At 35.3% G+C, this 19,042-nt stretch overlaps 1 protein-coding gene across 2 annotated transcripts in view; it reads left to right on the top strand.

The window, feature by feature from the left end:
• Positions 1-19,042, top strand: part of Tsp97E (Tetraspanin 97E) — a 77,361-nt gene that overhangs the window by 38,307 nt on the left and 20,012 nt on the right. For both annotated transcript variants that reach the window (XM_089101683.1, XM_089101684.1), the window contains 3 exons: positions 7,119-7,286; positions 9,550-9,648; positions 12,805-12,909. In XM_089101683.1, coding sequence (XP_088957809.1) covers positions 7,119-7,286; positions 9,550-9,648; positions 12,805-12,909 — 372 coding nt within the window. The remainder of the gene's footprint in view (positions 1-7,118; positions 7,287-9,549; positions 9,649-12,804; positions 12,910-19,042) is intronic.

The raw sequence follows: 19,042 nt of genomic DNA on the forward strand, positions 1-19,042 counted from the left end.
TTTTGTTCTGGCCTTGGGAAGGCATAGGGGTTTTGCACCCAACTTATGTTAATTTCTGCTCGTTTTGAGTTTGACTCCGTTATTTATTGTAATATCTGTTCGTTTTGGGTTTCATTTATTTATCGACGCTGATTCGTGGTAGTTTCACGGTAGATTATTTGATTTTATTTTTGCTCATTTCATCGGTCTTATATGCCCTCACGGCATAGCTTAAAACCCTTGCCCCGAGGGTTGTGGGGGAGTGTCCTCCTCAAAAACATATTTTCTATCTGGAAATCATTTACGCTGAACAAAATGGCTATCTCAAAATTTTGATTGGATGTGTTTGAGGGAATGATGGGCGGTGGGGGGAGGCTAGTTGCCGTCAAATCACTTTCGACTATTAAAAAGGGCACTAGCCACTCCAATTTCCAATCTAATGAGCCCTTTTCGAAGTTTCTACGACAACTCCTTCGATGCGAAGTGCCCGGGTGGAGAAAAAAAAAACACATTGTGCCCACATCGTTCTTTACTTAGGCAGCGCTAGCAAGCTGCCTATGAAAAAGGGCACTAGACTTTTGAATTTTCAATCCAATTAGCCCTTTTTCAAGTTGCTACGACAAACTTTTCAATAAAAACCTTATATGCCCCCAGGGCATAACTTATAACCCTTTCCCTGAAGACTTTGGGGGGAGTGTCCTGCTCAACGGTATAATTTCCTGAACTTTTAACTGCGTGGAACAAAATGGTTATCTAAAAATTTTGATTGGATATGTTTGGGGAAATGGTTGGCTAAGAAGGGGTGTTAGTTGCTTTCCAATCACTTTTGACTATTAAAAAAGGCACTAGCCATTTCAATTTCCAATTGAATGAGCCCTTTTTGAAGTTTCTACGACAACGCGTTATATAAAAACCTTATATGTCCCCAGGGCATAATTTACAACCCTTGCCCTGAGGGCTTTGGGGGGGGGGGGGTTATCATCTTCAAATGCCAAAATTACAGACCATAAAACTACGTTCAATAAAATGGCTATCTCAAAGTTTTGATTATGTGTGTTTGGGGAAAAGGTGGGCTTGAGAGGCGGGTTAGTTGTCTTTTAATCACTTTCGACTATTAAAAAGGGCAATAGCCCTTTGAATTTCCAATCGAATGAGCCTTTTTTAAAGTTTTTACGACAACGCCTTCTATAAAAAACCTTATATGCCCCCAAGCCATAACTTACAACCCTTGCCCTGAGGGCTGTGGGGGACTGTCCTCAAAAACATAATTTCTATCTGGAAATCAACTACACTAAACAAAATGGCTATCTCAGAATTTTGATTGGATGTGTTTCGAGAAATGGTGGGCGTGGAAGGGGTGTTAGTCGCCTTCTAATCACTTTCGACTATTAAAAAGGGCACAAGCCACTCCAATTTCCAATTGAATGAGTGCTTTTCGAAGTTTCTTCGACAACTTTATCGATACGAAGAGCCCTGCTCTAAAGGAAAAAAATTAATAAACAATACATTGTGCTAACATCGTTCTCATATGCCCCTAGGGCATAACTTAAAACCCTTGCCCTGAGGATTGTGGGGGAGAAACCTCCTTAAAAACATATTTTCTATCTGGAAATCAATTACGCTGAACAAAAAGGGTATCTTAAAATTTTAATTGGATGTGTTAATTGGGAGTGTCCTCCTCTTTACTTAGTCCCCATTTCTTGTCTCGTTCTCGAGTGTCCCCGTTCTTTACTTAGGCAGCGCGATCGTGCTGCCTATGATTTATACAAAACAACACTATATATACCTTATATGCCCCCAGGGCATAACGTACAACCGTTGCACTGAGGGCTCTGAGGGGGTTATCATCCTAAAAGACCTACTTTCCAGAACGTTCAACTACGTTGAACAAAATGGATATCTCAAAATTTTGATTGGATGTGTTTGGGAAAATGGTGGGCGTGAAAGGGGCGTTAGTCGCTATTCAATCACTTTCAACTATTAAAAAAGGCACTTGCCCTTTCAATTTCCAATACAATGAGCCCTTTTGAAGTTTCTACGACAACGCTTTCAATAAAAACTTTATATGCCCCAGAGCGTAACTTACAACCCTTGCCCTTAGGGCTGTGGGGGGAGGGGTTATCATCATTAAGGACCTAATTTCCGAAGCTTTCAACTACGTTGAGTAAAATGGCTATCTAAAAATTTTGATTGGATGTGTTTGGATAAAAGGTGGGCGTGTGAGGGGGGGGGGGAGGGTTAGTTGCCCTCAAATCACTTTCGGCTATTAAAAAGGGTACCATTCCTTTGAATTTCAAATCGAATGAGCCCTTTTTCAAGTTTCTACGACAAAGATTTCAATAAAAACCTTATATGCCGCCAGGGCATAACTTATAACCCTTGCCCTGAGGGTTGTGGGGGAGTCCTCAAAAATATATTTTTTTATTTGGAAATCAACTACGCTGAAGAAAATGGCTATCTCAAAATTTTTATTGGATGTGATTGGGGAAATGATGGGCGTGGGGGGGGGGGGCTAGTTGCCCTCCAATAACTTTCGACTATTAAAAAGGGCACTAGCCCTTTGAATTTCAAATCGATTGAGCCTTTTTTGAAGTTTCTACGACAACGCCCTCTATAAAAAACTTTATATACCCCCAGGGCATAACTTAAAACCCTTGCCCTAAGGGCTGTGGGGGACTGTCCTCAAAAACATAACTTATATCTGGAAATCAACTACGCTGAACAAACTGGCTATCTAAAAATTTTGATTGGATGTGTTTCGGGAAATGGTGGACGTAGAAGGGGTGTTAGTCGCCTTCCAACCACTTTCGACTATTAAAAAGGGCACAAGCCACTCCAATTTCCAATTAAATGAGTGCTTTTCGAAGTTTCTTCAACAACTTCTTCGATACGAAGTGCCCTGCTCTAAAGGAAAAAAATTAATAAATAATACATTGTGCTAACATCGTTCTTATATGCCCCCAGGACATAAACTAAAACCCTTGCCCTGAGGGTTGTGGGGGAGTATCCTCCTCTTTACTTAGTCTTCGTTTCTTGTCTCGTTCTCGAGTGTCCCCGTTCTTTACTTAGGCAGCGCGATCGTGCTGCCTATGATTTATACAAAACAACATTCTATATAAACCTTATATGCCCCCAGGGCATAACGTACAACCCTTGAACTGAGGGCTTTGAGGGGGTTATCATCCTCAAAGACCTAATTGTCAGAACGTTCAACTCCGTTGAACAAAATGGATATCTCAAAATTTTGATTGGATGTGTTTTGGAAAATGGTGGGCGTAAGAGGGGCGTTAGTCGCTATTGAATCACTTTCAACTATTAAAAAAGGCGCTTGCCCTTTCAATTTCCAATACAATGAGCCCTTTTGAAGTTTCTGCGACAACGCTTTCAATAAAAACTTTATATGCCCCAGGGCGTAACTTACAACCCTTGCTCTGAGGGCTGTGGGGGGAGGGGTTGTCGTCATTAAAGAACTAATTTCCAAAACTTTCAACTACTTTGAATAAAATGGATATCTAAAAATTTTGTTTTGATGTGTTTCGGTAAAAGTTGGGTGTTAGTGGGGGGTAAGTTGCTCTCAAATCCATTTCGACTATTAAAAAGGGTACAATCCCTTTGCATTTCAAATCGAATGAGCCCTTTTTCAAGTTTCTACGACAAATATTTCAATAAAAACCTTATATGCCCCCAGGGCATAACTTATAATCCTTGCCCTGAGGGTTGTGGGGGAGTCCTCAAAAATATAGTTTCTATCTGGAAATCAACTACGCTGAACAAAATGGCTATCTCAAAATTTTTTTTGGGTGTGTTTGGGGAAATGATGGGCTTGGGGGGGGAGGGGCTAATTGCCCTCCAACCACATTCGACTATTAAAAAGGGCACTAGCCCTTTGAATTTCAAATCGAATGAGCCTTTTTTGAAGTTTCTACGACAGCGCCTTCTATAAAAACCGTATATGCCCCCAGGGCATAACTTAAAACCCTTGCCCTGAGGGTGGTGGGGGAGTGTCCTTCTCAAATACATATTTTCTATCTGGAAATCAACTACGCTGAACAAAATGTCTATCTTAAAATTTTTATTGGATGTGTTTGGGGAAATGATGGGCGTGGGGGGGGGCTAGTTGCCTTCCAATCACTTTCGACTATTAAAAAGGACATTAGCCACTCAAATTTCAAATCGAATGAGCCCTTTTCGAAGTTTCTACGACAACTCCTTCGATACGAAGTGCCCAGGTATGGAGAAAAAGAAACACATTGTGCCCACGTCGTTCTTTACTCAGGCAGCGCTAGGGCGCTGCCTGTGATAACATTCACAAATATAACAAAATTACAAAATAGGGGCCAGTTATAGTCCTACGTTATACACAAAGTTCGCAGATAATTGTTTATACACAAAATTGTTATACACAATTTTGTGGTTTTGTCCGTATTTTTGTGGTTGTTCTTCTAAGAAGTTGGTTCATATTCAATAAAGCCAATTTGAAATATTTCAGTAGACTTTTTTATAGCCTAGGACTGTATGTACCCTATTTTGAGGGGCTTAATTTGAACCAAAGCTTAATTTGATCATTTTGTGCATTTATGCATGCAGCAATTTTCTTTATGGCATTGTCTTTTTCTCATTTTGAGAGTTTTCTCTTTTACTTCTGTCTTTTTAGAGTTTGATTTTTTTTTTTCAATTGTCATTGCATTTCTTAGACCATCAAAAGTACTATAAGATATAGATTAATCTTTTGTTAGGTAATAATACCTCAATTACACCTCTTTGACTTTGCATCTACTCATGATGCAATTATTCAAGGCACTGAATTAACAAATTTCGCTGAAATGTTTATCTTAGCCTGCTTTACACTACCATATCCCTGTCTTAAAAGAGGAATCCTCTTTCGACTCTTTATTCTGTAGGTACAGTAACCTGTACGAAAAATGTAGGTACAGTAACACAGCTTTCTAAGACTATATTGAGAGAAAAGTTGAGGTGGCTATGATATCTTCAGCTGATGAAGGAAGACAGATTGCCAAAGATCGTCGTTTCTGGCCAGTCACCTAGGGCCAAACAAAATTCAGGTCGTCCCCAAATGGAACGGGTGGAGGGCTCAAGTATGGATTGAATGGAAATTGAAAGTTCTTGGAAGGCTATAAAGAGGTACGCTTTGAACAGATTGGGATGAAGGAGGATTGCGGGCATGTATCAAGCCATGGCTATTTGTAGAAAAAGCCAAGACAGATAGTCCGAGTGAGCGAGAGGCAAATCTGGGGTAAGCCCTTTGATTGTATAAAAATGATGTCATTTCATTTGTTGATAGATAAGTCTGTCTATCATCCGTCCATACGCCATTCCTAGAGCAGAACTAAGGTAGATAGTAATAGAATTAAGCGATGAAAGATTGGATTGATTTTGGGTTGGCGCGCGACGGACAAGGTGGCTTGGTGCAGCAATGAACTGTTGTTAGTAGTAGTAGTAGTATGGAGAAAATTCTCATTATAGCCTATGATAATTAATTATCTGTCTAAGTATGAGGAAGAATATGGGTTTATAAAGCGTGGAAAGGGAAATCGATCTCCGAGGAAAAAATAACTACCATCAGTATCATTTAATCGCAAATAATCCGAGGGGAGAACTGAAGTCTTGTGATTTTTTTTTTGATTTTTTTTTGATTTTTTTTACTAGCCTAAAGTTTCATAGAGGGGAACTGACGTGGTTGGGTTTAGCTTTTGTTCCTTTGATGGCTTTAAATTTCATACAGGAGGTTCAACAGTTAGATTTAGTTTTATGTCAGGCTTGAAAAGGGCGGGATTTGTCTCTTCAGAAATAGCAACAATGTGACAACATTATGAGACATGCCTTATAGAGAAGATATAATACCTACTCCGATATATTACTACTAGAGTATAGAGTTTCTTGAAGACCTTAAAAAGTGGGAAAAGCTAGATCTTGCACATTCATTCAAGTACCTCACAGATACAAGTTGTACTGACTATATTGTAATGACAGTTACAAGTGATACTGATGCTTCTAAAAATGAAAATGGGATTGGAGCTGCATTTTGTGTTTCATCCAAATCTTAGGTTGCAAACTTTGTATCTGCTCTGACTCTAATAGCGATGGCTCACATCATTGCAGGGAATTGTCAATATGGGTTGGCCACGTTTTACAGTTTTAATTATTGACTGTTAAATGATTGTTCATTATGATTTTTCTATTTCGTTGTTGTTGTTTCATTTTTGCGAGTTTTAGTGCAACCATTTATATTGTCGACTCCGAAGTCGGAATTCGGCCCTTTGTGGGCTTGTGATAGTGATCTTTTTGAAATAAATATCTTATCCTATCCACGTGGGCATACCAGGAAACAAACAAATAGACCTGGAAGCCAAAGATGCAACTATCTCAGAGGAAGAAACATCCAATTCCATAACACCATCTATAGCCTATGCTATTAAATCAGCTATCCAGAATTTGAAACATGAATCTTTTATTAATAATCAAGCTCAAAGTTCAAACAGGTCTGTTAGCAGAAAACAGGAACGATGCTTTGAAAAAGAGCTATACAGCAAATTATCAAGACATGGTAAATTGCTATTCAGATTGCGATCAGAAGATGCGGGAATAAATTCATATCGAGCCCGTTTCTATGAAGAAAGCCCAAAGTGTAGCTACTGTGATCAAGTAAAAACAGTAAATCAATTTCTATTACAGTGACCAGTAACTGCCTGTAATAGAAAGAAACTTCGTGATCTTATGCGTGTAAATAAGCTTATAGACTATCATGATCTTCTTGGCAGCCCATCAACAACCGATGGAAATATGGGAATAATTTCAGCAACAAAGGAATTTTTACGTAAGATCTCAAGGGACAAGTCCCTACAATTAACCCTTTTATTTCAGTAGTGTTCATCCAAAGCGCATGATCCTCAAGTCACGCCAGTGAGAAGGAGGATTAAATTTCATCATCATCATCATCGTGACTGGTATCTAAAAATATGTTACTGGTGTTAACTGTGAAATTAAGGCAGACTTTTTACCAGGGAGTTATGGGAAAGTAATTTCCTTTTCTCTTTGATTTAACACTATATACCAAAATTTAAGTGCTAAGTCCTCAATGGAATTTTTCAGCTACTTATTAATTTGCTTTTACTTTTAAGGTTGTGAGTTTCATACTTATTGGTGTAGCTGCCTATGGGAAAGCTTCTAGTCTCGTAACCAGTTTGCCAGTGATTGGTGGCATAACGGCATGTGGTATCTTTCTGTTGCTGACAGCAATTCTTGGACTTGTTGGCACGTACAAGCATCATCAAGTCCTACTATTCTTTGTATCCTTTTTCGCTATTGGTTAAAAAAAAAATTTTCATCTTCTTCTTCTATTGTTTAATTTTATTGTTTTTTGTTTAGTTTTCACCTGTCAATTTTATAAGGATAAATGTCTAATGGAAAAACAACGTGCAGAACAGATGTTTTGAACAATGTAATATAATTCTGAATGCATGGTTTTGTAAAAAAAAAAAAAAAAACGCTGTTAGTTGACGATGTTGAGCTTTTGGTTAAAAAATGAAAATAATAATTGATGTCAATAAATTAAAGATTATTTTTTGTTTGTATTATTTACATTATCATTTTATTATTTATTGCTTCGTTATATGTGATTATATTTATAATATTTTCTTGCGTGTTATCTTATTAGTATGTTATTTCTGTTGAATGTAATTTTATTTTTCGTGAGTTCCATTCGGAGTTGATTGCCAGTAAATTTTCAACAAGTGGAATTTAAAATTAATAAAATAATAAATAAGAAAATAATCTACAGTTTAAATATTATTTAAACTATTTTATTATATCATTTTATTAATCTTATAAAAAAAACCCAAAGAGAGAAAAAATCCAATGGAAAACAACAAATAAGACTGCGCCTAGTAGAGAGAAAAGATGAAAAAACTAAAACGATTTGGATATTTTGCCTGTATGAAAACGAGGCCTCTTCAGCACAGAAGAAACAAAGATAAAAACTAAAATAAACTAAAAACAAATAAAACCCTCACCAATATTAATAAAATACAATTGTCCCAACTGATCCACATAGGTCACAGAAGCTAATAGAGTTGCTTCGATGAGAACACCAAAGCAACTGAAGTTTATTTGGTGTTCTTATCGAAGTAACTCTTAGATGTAAGATGTAACCACTGATGCAGTGTTGGCATTTTTTTTTTTTTTTTTTTTTTTTTTTTATATCTAAAGTTAAGCCGAAAGATACATTTTCTAGTGAAAATCCGCCAAATGAGCAACAAAAAGCTTTTAAAAGTGCTAAATTTCATGATTTTGAGAAATGTATAACAACGAATGTAGAAAACTATTCCTGCTTCTCAACAGAAATCATTCCGCTTTGAAATATATTATATTCAAAACGCTAAGATTTAATGGGGGAGAAGGGTATACCAGTTAAAGGCGAGTAAGCATTGACTCTCAGAAATTCTTCGGAGTACAAGCTCCTGGTTGCATATTGCGAATCCAGATATTATCCCTCAAGCATGTTCTTATTGTGAAGAGCAGGGGGTCAAGAAGTTAACATCCCCCTACTCCCTCATTTGTTTTCAGTTTAAATAAAGCTCTTAGTCACTTGAAACAGTTTTTTCTAGTTGATTTCCGTTCGTTTTTGATACCATAACCAGGGTTGCCATCTATGTAAAGAAACCACAATCATTTTTTTTCAATTTTATGCCATATAGCAACAGCTTCACCTATCATCGAAAGACTTTTTCCTCGCTCTAAGCTGAAAGAAACTAGCGAAAGAAACCGGTTTACAGTGCGCCAATAGATGAACAACTTGAGTGGTCGGGAGTATATCATACAAGTACTCAAATCCAATAATATATATGCGTTTGGAATAATCATGTTTGAATTACAAAATTTAATTGTACAATCTTAATATCGTTGATTAACTAAGACATCGCATCATTAATTAGTTTGATTTGTTTAACGAAATAATTGGCTTGAGCAATTAATTTCATTAATTAAGTTATGCTTTTGATTAAGTTAGTAAAATACCATTGTTTATTTTGTTTTTCTGTACAACTGTGTTTTGTTCCTTCCAATAGAATATTCATTTGATCAAATACACTGTGTTATTTTAAGTATTACATATTTAATTACTAAAAAGTATTCAAATTATACACTTGTCAAAACAGCAGCATTAATCTTAGGTTAATGATATCCTGTAACTTCACGACATGAGCTCATAGCTTGTTTTTGATACTTAAGAAAGTGGTTTCTTTAAAGAAAAGAGCAATGTTATATTTAAACAAGTAGGTAAATATTAGGTTCAATCTCCTGAAGATTTGGGACATTGTCACCTCCTGAACGTTTCGCTGAAGTTTAGCTTATGCCTTAGACGGCCAAAATTGTGTTCTGTGGGGGTAATTTACTGATGATCTACCTTTTATGCTGCTTAAAAGGGAACTTTAAAAAAGATAGAAAAGGGAGGGACACAAATTTATTACTCTTTTTATTTTTCTTTATCTTTTTGTGTTTTTATTAGAACAAATCTAACTTATTGGATATATTTTCCTTAAACACAATGTATAGTACATGGTTATCCTTTTCCTCTTATTCATTATTCAATTCAGCATTGCATGTGCCTGCTTGGCGTTTTCAGAAGAACAACAAAATGAACTTGCTGAAATTGTAAGTCGGATCATTTTCTCTCGCTCTCTCTCTCTCTCTCTCTCTCTCTCTCTCTCTCTCTCTCTCTCTCTCTCTCTCTCTCTCTCTCTCTCTCTCTCTCTCTCTCTCTCTCTTTCTCTTTCTCTCCTTGATCTCTATTAAATTATTTTGTTTATTTATTTACCTGGTAACCTGTCATGCTAAACACAACAAGACGAAGCAATTTAAATAAAAAAAAACATTAAAGAAAAAACTTAATCTTTTCTATCATTGCACTTGCTATTGTTCTACCCGATTAATAATTCTATGTTTTAGATGTTAAAAAATTGTGATTTTTTTATATTTTTCACCTAAGACTTTTCATTTTATCAGTTGTTTTTAACTTGTATTTTTTCTATTGTAATTCTCTTTGTCTCATCTGTCAATATTTTTTCGATTATTTACATTGTTTTATATTCTAGTAGTCGTTTATCCATAACTTAGTTCCTTAGCGCAAATAATGCTAAAGTACTACAGCCATCTGTTTCTATTAATGTCTAACTAATACCTGATTACAGGCTCCTAACGATGCTGATCGTCTACCCCCCCCCCCCCCTAAAGTAGTTTAAAGTAGTATGATTTACTTAATTGGCGAAAGTTTGCGTTAATTAAACTTGCTTCTAACGTAAGTTTATCGGATCAACCTATTTTGCATCCCCCTCCCTCTGGAAAAATCCCGGATCTGCCCTTGAGAGAAGGAGGAATCTGTTCTGAGCAATTCCTTCCTCAAGTCCTTGTTACCCTCATTGACCCGCTAAAGAGGGGTTTTATCAGTGGGTCATCATTTGACTGACTATCTTAGTGCTATTCTTATCATTAACTGTGGGTAAATTGTTGGCTGATTTTGTGGTTCTAGTCATTTCTTGTAGGTGGTTCACTATGTACATGTACTTTGGAGCCAATAAAATTTTACGGCAATACTGTTCATGTGGTAGTTGTTAATTTCAGTAAACTTTTTTAGTTATTAATTTCAGTATTAATTAAGATTTTAGTAGACTGTTAGGTTTATTTAAAATCAACCGTTTGTTTAGATCAGTGGTTACCAGCCGATTTCGGACCACGCACCAACTAAATATTTCCAATATCCTGATGCTTTCCTCGTGATATTTAAATTTTGACAGTCAAAAATTTTCCGTGTATTCATTGAGGGAAACTTAAAAGGCCCATTAACTTGGTGTCTTTCTCGAATCGTCCTCTAGGCATATTTTATACTAATAAAAATTTGTGTGTGTATACAACAACTTTTATACACTGCATGACGTCATTGCAATACTATCATGTATATATCATGTATCATGTATTTTGCTCTGTAAATACCACTGTATGTAAATTATACACAGTATAATCACGACTCAGTAATATTTGGTGACTACAGTCACGGCGCGTATAAAAGCCCCGCCCATATACTCGTACGTCCTCGTCCATTGGACCACTGATGGCAGATCAAATGAGAACCCTGGAACACGTATTTTGGCAGAAACTTTCTCAAAATGCCTTTAAAACCAACTTGAGACTTTGCAACCTACTTGTAATTTCTAAAAAAAAAATCTAATAATAAAATTGCACTACTAATAACCGATTTTTATATACGTATTGGAATAAATTAATTTAAAATTAGTTTCTTTAAAATTGAGTGTTACAAAGGTGAAGCCAAGTTTCACGTTCAAGAGAAATCTGACTAGTCTACCCGTGAAAAAATTCAGTGTCGCTTATGTTTTTACGTTCTCCGGAGCACTTACGACTCGGTCCAGCTTTGTATAATGGTTGAGATAGGGAATGATTCTACTGTATATATATCTATCTACAATGATAAACACTTATGAATGTGACGTCAGTCACATGAAAAAATATTTCTTTTTCAAAATTAAAGCTCTAGAGAGGCTATAGTGAGTTGGAGGGTGTGCTTTCTGTATATCTTGGTAATAAGTAAATTACTGTATATTTTTGGAAGCCCTGAGCCCTCTAAAGTAAGTCCTACGACTATAGTACAGTAAAGTCTGATTTTAAAATTATGTTAGTAAGGTAATTCATTACTCTTTTTGGTCTTGCACTTAAGAATGGCTATTGATTAATACTCTTTTATTTGTCTGATGGTTACTTATAAGGATACTATTAAAGAAAAAATATGCAGTCTTTTCTCATGTTTTTTTATGAATTAAGACAAGGCGAGGGTGAATTCTGCTTTCCGCAGTTCATGTATAAGATTCCTAAGGTCTTAAATCCTCATCACCTATAAAACACCAATGAAGACTGGTCTTAAACCCAGGTGTCCGCACCTAAGCTATTAATAGTTTTAACCTTCAGTGTTTTACTCATTTTGTATTTTATTAAACTTGGCAATCATATTTGAAAACAAAAAACTATAAAACCAAGTTGCTAAGCTGTCCTTTTACGCCTTGTCGCTAGTCAAAAACGTGTCAAACAATGTCCAAAAGGCTCGGCTGCAGTAATTCAATTTTTTTTTTCTCCAAATTATAAAGTTTAGAGGAGAATGACTGGAATAGGTTGGACTATGATTACGTACATCATATGCAACATATTTTTAATTATCTTACCCGATTTGTCTTTTGTAACTTCCAAGGTTTCCTAAAAACTTGGGAAACCTAGCGGACAAGACAGAATGCCAATTAAAAAAAAAAAAATTCTGACACGATATTCTCTTTTTTGCAAACCAAAGGATTTTCGCAATATATACGAATCTACTTATATAGATTTTGAAATATCCCTTGGTTTCAAAAAAGACAAAACTGCGTCCCAAAGTAGAAAATACAAGTATTGGACCTCTACATAGGTTATATACAGAGGAGAATGACTGGAATATGTAGGATTATGAATACGTACATTATATGCAACATCTTTTTAATTATCTTACCCGAACTGTCTTTTTTAACTTCCAAGGTCTACCAAAACCTTGGGAAACCTTTTTTTTTCTCCAAATTATAAATTTTAGAGGAGATTGACTGGAATAGGTTGAATTATCTAGTTTTAAGAATCATCTATTCCAGATTTTATTATCTGAATGTTTGAAGTTACTATTCATGTTAATTTCTGTTTTGTATTTGATGGCATTGTATTTCCCAAAACGTGTCCATCAACTGAAAAAAAAAAACAGAAGACCAATACTATTTTATTTTTCAGGGGTGGAATCAAAGTGACAATGGCACTCGTCATGATGTCCAAGAGTTATTTGGCTGCTGTGGATTTGGCAATGTGACGGAACCAGCTCGTCCTTCCTGTCCTGAAGTAGGATCCTTTCTTATTCTCTTCTTTCTGTTTTCTCTCAAGTCTCTCTCTTCTTTCTCTTTTTTGAATATTATCAATCCACATAATATATGGGCGTGGGTTCGAGTATTTATACAAGGTCAGTTAATATATTTTCAAGGGCTACTAGCACATGTGTGCTAACCATATAAAGGGAGATACATCATTGAGTACTTCCCAGAAGTATTTATCTAACTTGGAACAGCCCTCTGGAGGTCATAATCTCCTTGAAAACTATGCTATAGTGTCGGTGTCTGTGTGGAAAGAAATGCTGTTTCAGTGTGTGAACTTTTTGTACTTGAGATTCAACACACAGCTCCACAAAAAACCTCAATTTAATTTAGTGAGTCAGTCCTAAAAGAAAAAGAAAGAAATCTAAAAAAATTTGTTTAAAAAAGAAACCTAAATGAAATCCTGTTTAAAAAAAACAAACAACACAAGAGCCTTGAAAAAATCCCTCCATGGTAAAATGTTGTTTTTGTCAAAAAATTGCATCTATCCACTTGTGAATAAGGATTATGTCAGTGGCGTATCCATGGTGAGAAGGGGGCATTATAAAGCATGTCAGAGTGTCTTTCTATGGATACCCTCCCAGGCTGGGTAAGTGTTGGATGCCCTTCCACGGTGGAATAAGTATTTGGGGAAGAAAATTATTTGCCAGAATAAAGAGAATACTATTTTGAAATACCAAATTCATACGAACATAAATAAACTTTGATAATTGACCTTCTTCATGTGAGAAAACGTTTATCTCTTAACAATTTCTAAAGAAGAAATAACAAATAAAGCCCTTGACAAGCGACAAGCAAATTTCTTTCTTGAAAAAAGGAAAAAAATTATGAATTTGTGTATATTTTTTTTTATTTTTTATTAACTAATGTGTCACAAAATACAGCAGTTAATTTGCGTATAATATTAACAAAACAAAAACAAACATTACCAATTTATATTCACAATAAGTTCCGACGTAAATTAGCGTATTCGGGACGACCCTCCCCCCTTCTAAAAAAAAACTCTTGTTTTACTTCCTCGGGAAAAAACGATCTTTCTCCTCCACCCCCAGTGCACGATTAATCAACCATTAGAAAATTAAAATATGTAATAGCAACATATTATAAAGATCTTGCTATTACTGGAGGGTCCAGCATCAGTGGCAAAGTCCCCTCAATGATGGAATAAAAAATGCGTTGAGAAATAAATGATTCGAAATAAAGTTATGCTTCGATGGCTTTACCTGTTGAATTTGTTTTTGGAAATAACACCAGACGTATAGTAGTTCATATATTAAAGAGTCGACATTACAGTTTGTTTAAATTTTGAGATAAAGTGATTTGGTATTAAAAATAGCAGATTTTCAAATGAAAAGTGAGGAAAAAAATAGATGGTATTTTACTCCATCTATTTGGCTTTGAAACTAAAATGCTGTTTTCGGAATATAAAATGAATTGTTTTACCATTGCATGTTTCATCTGTTATAAATATAATATAATTACGTAAGTGTTGATTGTTCATAGTTAGGGACACATTATACTGGTAAACGAATAGAAAATCCAATGTTTGATTATTAAGTAATGAATTAACTATAAGTTATGCTAAAATAATAGCCCATCTAAGAAGCTATATTCGGCATACTTTAGTTAAAATAAATTTATCTTTTTGTGACCAAACTGCTCTGTTTATTTTGGGACTCCGACTTCTGTTATTGGTAGGATTTTGTGTTGGTCTGTCTAGCTTATTGCCATTAATTTACATTTTACTTTATTTATCTTAACGTCATCTTGCCTAGATTGCCAAAAATGGAGCTAGTAATATTTTTTGTAGTTTGAGAAGCTACTAGATAAGCTGTTTCTTCTTTTGGGCCTTAGCAGTGTCACAACGCACAGTCATTAATTTTTTTTCTGCTAAATTGTGTTAAATGTTTATTGATTAAAATTGATATTTTTAACTTTTATCTTGCTGTATCTGTTATTTTGATATTCTTTTACCTGACCTATGAAGCGAATTCGACTTTAATAAAGCTTTTGATAAGCCTTTCGAAAATAGGTATTATCTTATTTCGACATGTTACTGTTGTGTTTTTGTCACTATTTTTGGAATAGTACATTTTAAATTTTTGTAATTGTTTCCCTTTTATTTCTTTATTTTTATTGTTACTCCTCCTTTTTTTACAGTTGTATATATAGGGTAAAAAATGAATTATCATTATTATTATTGTAAATTTAGCCGTGCCTTTTCCGTACCTGAGAGTCAAATTTCCGATTCTAGAAGAGACGAAAATGTTTTAGATCATTTCCCATTTACTAAATTTTTTTGAATTCTTTTCAACGGTTTGTATGGGCACTCTACGGTGCTTAGCAGCAGAAAGTTCAGTTTTTTTTACTGGTAACGTCATTACTTTTCCTGTCAGCGGAATTATCCATTCTTATTTTTTCTGCAACCATTAGAGACTGAAAAACAGAACTATGCTGACGCAATTCTTTAGCTAGAGCCTGTTCGAAAAGAAGCGTTCAAAATCTTTTTCGTGTTTAGGACTATGTTTTCGCTGTGGGGCTATGTGGGCTGGGGCTGTGGGGCTATGTCACTCTCAAGTCATAATCTATTTCTCTTACAACTAACTTTAGCCGTAACTCTTTAAATTCAGTCAGCACTCTGCACTCTATACTCCCTACACTATCTAATCTCTCTCTGTCAGGTTCTTCTTCATCTTCTTCGAAAAGTCTTGTAGGTGTTAAAGGAAGTTCTATCTTATTTATTGACTTAAACTTGAATCACTTCATTCTCGTCTTTTTATTTCGCTTCCTTTATTTATTTAATTTGTCTATTCCCTTGAGGCAGTCTTGCAATATGTTTCGTTTCATAACACATTTTTGTTATAAAACAAGGAAGAATAGAGATCAATTTAAGCTAATGAAGAGTTTCATTTTCAAATTTAAATAATTTCTGTAATTTAAATAATTGAATTTTTCAATTTAAAATAATTTTTCAATTTAAATAATTGAAAAAGAACAAATAGTGTAAGTACTCAGGGCAGAATCGAGAGAAGCTGAAATTGCAACCAAAAAAATGGAGAAGAAAATGCTGCCGCTTAAAGCAACAAATTAAAATAAATGAAAGGCTTTCCCGACATTCATGAATGAAAACTTTTTTTTTAATACTCTAATAAACTTATATTTAAAAATGAATTACAAATCAATGTGCATTATTGAATGAAAATATTCACCTTCAAAAATATGTTTTACGAAAAGTGCACCTCTGCTGCAACAGTGTGTATTGGACATAAGGGTGTCTGCAACATTATTTTGATTGTCCTGTAAATTTATTTCGTTTGTTGTTTTCATTATATTATAATGCAGCAAAGCCACCGTTTGTGTGAATCAAACTTAAGTGTTTGCTTCATATAGGAGCCAGGGGGATATGCCGTAATAGCGTGCGCCAGTCGACTTCGAAGGCAATAAGAACGTGTTAATCACCTGAGCTTCTGCTAAAAGCTACCCTTCTCTCTCTCTCTCTCTCTCTCTCTCTCTCTCTCTCTCTCTCTCTCTCTCTCTCTCTCTCTCTCTCTCTCTCTCTCTCTCTCTCTCCATTAGGATATGTTATTTACATGAAGCTGAACCAATGGATTTCTGACAACCTTCAGGGCATTTTAGCCGCATTGACCGATGTTAAAGCTATTGGGTGATCGATAGGGCATGTTGGCCACGTGGACCTGTTGCAATAAACTTATGACAAACATTTGGACATTTTAGCTGCATTGACCTTTGTTGAACGCTGTCGGGGGACCATTAGGGCATGTCGGTCATGTAGACCTATCCCAATTGACTTCTAGCAGCTGTTAGGACATTTTAGTCGCAGGGACCTCGTTGAAAGCTATTGGGGGAAAATCGGGGCATGTTGGCCATATTGACCTGCGCCAATGGAATTCTGACAAATATTCGGACATTTTAATCGCCTGTATCTGCGGTAGTAGCTACTGCGTAACTATTACAAAATTTCTGTCACATGGAACGTACACTAATTGACTTTAAAAAACTGCTAGGACATTTAAATTGCATTGACCTGCGTTGAAAGCTATCGGGGAGTCAGTGGGGCATGTCAGCAACATTTACCGGTACCAACGTGCCTTTGAGAACTATCTGGTCATTTAACTGCCTGGACCGCCGTTAATGGCTTTCGAATGACCATTAAAATATGTCGGCCACGTGGAGCTGCGCCACTGGACTTCTGACAACAATTAGAACATTTTAGTTTCGCAGAACTGAAATAAAAATTATTAGGCGGCCATTTGGGTGTACTTGCCACATGGACCTGCACAAATATAACTATTAACAATTATTAAGACATTTTAGCTTCGTGGACCTGCGTTAAAAGCTATTGGGTGATCGTTGAGACATGTCAGCCACTTGGACGCGTACCAATGTACTTCTGACAAGCATTAAGACATGTTAGCCAGATGAACCTATATTAATTGTTTTTGGTTGTCCATCAGGACATGTTGGACACAGTTGATCAGCAAAGGACTTAAACAAAAATTATTTGTGATTAAAAGAATTCATAAATGTAACAAATCTAAGACAGAAACTCAAAACTTAAATTTAAGAAGGAAAATAACCATTCGTTTCAGTTGCCTTTTAAGGGATTTAAGGGAGTTTTAATATTTTTGCGTGATTTTGTTATTTAATTTGTTTGTTGATACTTGCGTTTTGATACAGCATACAAACGTATCAATGGGTCCGTGTGACTTTGAAGTAATGTTTCTGTATAAAGAGAGCGAATGATGGAACATAATTGATAAGCAATTAATAGCAATTAATTAATAAGCAAAAAAAGATAACTCTGCATTAGCTATCCTAAGAAACCTCGAAGGATTATCTTTGTTACCTGTTTGACTGACCGTATATCAACCAGTGAGCGTTACAAAACATAGAGCTTGAATTCAACTTCTAAAGTTACAATAAATGAAAGTTTGAGATTTGTAGGTTATGTCTTATGGATGATGAGTAACAGATTACCATAATTGTGCTTTTTGGCCATCTATGGGCCACTTGAAAAGAAAGATGTTTTCGAAGGGCCTGGAAAAGATCATATTAAAAGATTTAGAAAGATCTTTTTCCTTTATATAAGGGACTAAAGATGGAATCTTTGAAGGGACGTGGTGAAGGAGGAGCAATTCCTGCTTCGATGTCCTCATTTGACTAAGTACTGGGTTGAGTCAATTGGGTATAAATTTGTAATGACACCTGGTCATAAGGAGACAATGTTAAGAAAACAACTTCAAAATATGTAAAATTATCCTAGTTAAAATATTTTCCAGGGTGAATACCCTTATCCTCAATATTTTCCTTGTTTTTCCAGTTTTTCAATCACATTTTTCAATTTTTTGTCTTTTCTCCAACTCTTGAAAATCGTTTAATACACAAACACCGAAGAGCCATCTAGTTCGTCTAACCTATATTTATTTATATTAACCTGTTTGTATCTTTTTGGTAGATGGTAGTGATGGTGTTTAACTTTCATATATAGAATATTTGAAAACGGATAAATGCAGTCAAATCAGTTTATTTTTCATAATTTCGTTAAAAAAAAATTGTACAACAGAGAAAGAAGTGATGATAAGGGGTTCTCCCGCTGAAAAATGTGTTAACTAGGATTATTCTGCATATTAAGAAGTAATAATTCTTTTCTTAACATGACTCCTTATGACCAGGACTGGTTGCAAATTTATACCGTCAATTGTGGTCGAACCGAAAAAGGGACGGACTACTGGTAGAAACTCTTGTAACTCAAAAAATTTCGTTCATTTTGTTGACTTAAAACTTTCTGTAGAAACCAAGAAGGTTTTAGAAAGAGGGGCAATTAGCTGCCTTTACTTGTATACCCTTAAGGTTTATGTTCTCTCTGCTAGTTTTGATGTGTTATTGTCCTGCTTTCTTAAGCTTTTAATAAACACCTGAAGAAGATATTTTCAGCAATGCTCCATAACTGAGAGTTAGTTCTATCCATTTACCGAATTAAATTCTAGAAATTGGGTATGCGTTTTTTTTGTTTTTTTTTTTTATAAAAAAAAATACTTTCAAAATTGGTTAAAATTTGTTGAAAAAGGAAATTTTTTCCCATT

This window comes from Artemia sp. Qi Xiang Cuo, chromosome 15, assembly GCF_049724085.1.
Source record: "Artemia sp. Qi Xiang Cuo chromosome 15, ASM4972408v1, whole genome shotgun sequence".
NCBI lineage: Eukaryota > Metazoa > Arthropoda > Branchiopoda > Anostraca > Artemiidae > Artemia > Artemia sp. Qi Xiang Cuo.